Source organism: Ictidomys tridecemlineatus, chromosome 10 (assembly GCF_052094955.1).
Source record: "Ictidomys tridecemlineatus isolate mIctTri1 chromosome 10, mIctTri1.hap1, whole genome shotgun sequence".
NCBI lineage: Eukaryota > Metazoa > Chordata > Mammalia > Rodentia > Sciuridae > Ictidomys > Ictidomys tridecemlineatus.
Genome location: NC_135486.1, coordinates 144,473,631 through 144,477,383, shown reverse-complemented (window position 1 = coordinate 144,477,383; position 3,753 = coordinate 144,473,631). Strand labels below are relative to the sequence as shown.

At 34.5% G+C, this 3,753-nt stretch overlaps 1 protein-coding gene across 3 annotated transcripts in view; it reads left to right on the top strand.

Annotated features, from left to right (window-relative positions):
- The window catches only part of Gspt1 (G1 to S phase transition 1), a 30,384-nt gene extending 27,077 nt beyond the window's left edge, over positions 1-3,307 (top strand). For all 3 annotated transcript variants that reach the window (XM_005327188.5, XM_078024662.1, XM_078024661.1), the window contains exons 14-15: positions 356-524; positions 2,821-3,307. In XM_005327188.5, coding sequence (XP_005327245.1) covers positions 356-524; positions 2,821-2,873 — 222 coding nt within the window. In that variant the 3' untranslated portion in view covers positions 2,874-3,307. The remainder of the gene's footprint in view (positions 1-355; positions 525-2,820) is intronic.
- Positions 3,308-3,753: the final 446 nt, after the last annotated feature.

The following is a 3,753-nucleotide window of genomic DNA, read 5'->3' as shown; positions in this document are numbered from 1 at the left end:
GTGAGTTTATTTTAAACTAATTGGTTTGTTTATTTACTGACTTATTTTGATTTATTATCTTGCTGGGTGTTGTGGTGCAAGCCTATAATCCTAGCAGCTTGGGAGGTTGAGGCAGGAGGATCATGATTTTGAGGACAGCCTCAGCAACTTAGTGGACTGAGTCAAAATAAAAAGGGCTGGGATGTGACTCAGTGGTTAAGCACCCCTGTTTTGATCCCTGATACCAAAAAAGAAAAAAGAGAGATTGTTTTATCTTAAAAGTGTCTAATGGGCAATTATGATACATTTTTGTTTGTACTCCTAAAAGTTGCTTATATTTGGCATTTTTCTGATTTTCTTATCTTTTCTTGGATAGGCCTTAATCTGCTTGGTAGACAAAAAATCAGGGGAAAAAAGTAAGACTCGACCCCGTTTTGTGAAACAAGATCAAGTATGCATCGCCCGCTTAAGGACAGCAGGAACCATCTGCCTTGAGACCTTTAAAGACTTCCCTCAAATGGGTCGTTTTACTTTAAGAGATGAGGGTAAGTCCTGTTAAGTTGATTTCTAGGATGCCTAGCAAAGTCCACATTGCAACAGGTTCAAAGGAAATACAGATTCATGTTCCATAATATTTGTCGAATAAATGTTGAGTTGGATATACTGAACAACAAACAGAATTGACCATATTGTATATGAAGTAAGACCTTTAATTTTGATATTTTGTTATTAGTGGGTTTTTAAGGTAATTAAATTTACTAAATGATTTCTTTTTTTTTTAACCATACGATTTATTTTTATTTTTTTAGTCATACATGACAGCAGAATGTATTTTTGACATATAGTACATACATGGAATGTACATACATCAATCATATTGTCTATTCTGCTGCCCTTCCTATCCCCCTTATTCCTCCCCTCCTGTCCCATCCTTTCTCTCTCTATATCCAATCTAATGTGACACACTTTTTTTTCTTTTTCTTATCACATCATATATGTATTCTGCATAACAATGAAGTTTTCCTTCCATCTTCCGTGCAACTCCCCTTCTCCCTCTTTTTCCCTCCCACTAGTGGTAGTCTTCTTCTCGTGCTCTTCCTCCCTATCCCATTTTCAGTCACCCCTCTTATATCAAAGAAGACATTCGGCATTTGGTTTTTAGGAATTGGCTAACTTCACTTAGCATAATCTGCTCTAGTGCCATCCATTTGCCTGCAAATGCCATGATTTTTTTATTTTTTAGTGCTGAGTAATATTCCATTGTGTATAAATGCCATATTTTTTAATCCATTCATCTATTGAAGGGCATTACTAAATGATTTCTATTATGAAAATACAGGTGGGTTAGGGATACAGCTCAGTTGGTAGAGTGCTTGCGTCACATGCACAAGGCCATCCCCAGAAAAAAAAAAAAAGAAAGAAAGAAAGAAAAGAAAATACAGGCATATTCATGGCTTTTTCTTTTTAAAAAAAATACATAGTTTTCCAGAGGTGTGATACTGATCTCCTTTTGTGTGCATCCATTTCTGTCAACCTCTGAGTGATGCAGAACAGTTGTGATTTTCCTTTCAGGTTCATGAAATTCTTTGATGTGAAAACAGATTTAGCTGGGCATGATGGTACACTTCTGTAATCCCAGCAATTTGGGAGGCTGAGGCAGGAGGATCACAAGTTTGAGGAGTTTGAGGCCACCTTCAGCAACTAAGTGAGACCTTGTGTCAGTATAAAAAATAAAAGATCCAGAATGACTGTTATGAAATTTTTCTTTGTGGATTGTTAATATTTCTCACTTAGATAAGAAAAAATTACATGAAACTCCATGTTCCAGTTGAAATATACAACATTCACATGGTAATTCTAATCCATTCAGCAAAAACTTACTTGAATATCTACTAAGTGTTAAGAACTATCTGAAGCCAGGGTGATTAATATAGTCACTGTACCTTATTTTAGAGAAAACAGTAAAGACAGTGTTTCTTTTACTTTAAATTTCTTATCTTGAAAATCTTGGCAATAGTCAAATTGGATTTTGGCTTAGCTTAGTAATTGTGTTAGTTTATAGTCAGTACCTGATAATCAGGCAGATAGAAGAAAAGGAAATGTAACAAGGATTTTTATCCTAGAAATTTTTCCCCCTAAAAGATAACTTGGGTATTTATTTGTTTGTTTGTTTATTTTTAAAGTTTTACAATACCCCAGTGGTTCTGTATTCTTCTTTCAGTCCATAGGAATACTATTGGAAGAATGTTTTCATTGGATTGCAGGCTACATCTTTTCAGCTGCTAAGGATAGGGATTTTTTTCCTTAGAGCTTTAAATATAATTTCTGCATGAAATTGACCTGTTTTAATTTTAAGTGCGTAACTTGGTGGATTTAGTGTTCTTACAGAGTTGTATGATCATTATCACATTCTAGTTTTAGTACACTTAGAAAGAAGCCTTAAGTCCCCCTTATTCCTACCCTTTAGCCCTAGTCAACCACTGATCTATCTTTTATGTTTGTCTTTTTTGGATTTCCATGAAAGAATCATAAATATCTGGTCCTTTTATTAAACTTAGCAGGGTTTTGAGGTTCAGCTATGTTGATACATGTACTATAATTTATTTTTATTGCTCAATGATACTCCATTGTGTAGATAGGTTTTCACTATCCTTGGATAAACAAAATGTGGCCTATCTCTTTTCCAGCCCCCCAAATAAGACCTGCTTAATAAGTTTATTTAACCTTAAACCAGCTTTGCTGATAAAGCCAGATAGTTAGTATTTAATACCATACATACACGTGCTGTTAACTACTGAAAGTTTGTGTTTTTTGTTTGTTTCTTTTTAATTTCATTTCTAGGTAAGACCATTGCAATTGGAAAAGTTCTGAAACTGGTTCCAGAGAAAGACTAAGCATTTTCTTGATGACCCTGCACAATACTGTGAGGAAAATTGACTGCAAAAGCCTACTTCACACCGCCTTCTCTTATTTTCTGCCCATTGATAAACTTCTTCCCATATTTTGCAAAGAGAAAATTCACAGCAAAAGTCCACATTATGTCAGCTTTCTCATATTGAGAGCTCTGCTATGCCACTGTGGAATTTATCCCAAAATCTCCCCCCTCCCCTTTCAAACTCTGCTTCCTTGGACAGATTTGGCAATAGCTTTGTAAGTGATGTGGACATAATTGCCTACAATAATGAAAACCTACAGGAATTTTTTATTTTTCATTTTCCCCTTAGGCATAGTCTTTTTTCCCCAGGCAGATCATTCTGAGTGTGCGAGTGTGTGTGCACATGTTACAAAGACAACTACCATGTTAATAAAATATTCCATTTGAAACCCTTTTCGGTATTTGAATTGCTTTTGAATAATGTTTTTTATCTAGATGTAACATTGTTGCATTAGCTTTTTAACTTTCCCAAGTAATTGAATACATTTTTATTACTTGGACTTTTCTAAACTCTTTCCCTAATCACTACTCTAAATGAGGCATTTACAAACAATGTTCAAGTTTGTATTAAAAGAATTAGTTGGATGGACCCCTTCTTTTGATGGTTAATGCATACATATCGTTACACACCTCTATGAAACTGTGACCCTGCTTTACTAATTAGGTCTATCAGTTACTTTCTGCCAATTTATATTTTAAACACAGTAAGTTCTTTTAAAATAAAAGAACAGCATACTGTTGTTTTGTAAGTAAGACTTAATGAAATTGTGCCCCTACAGAAAATTCCATTAACTGGTTAAATTAGTGGAATTTACAATAAAGAAAGCATGTTGAGACTT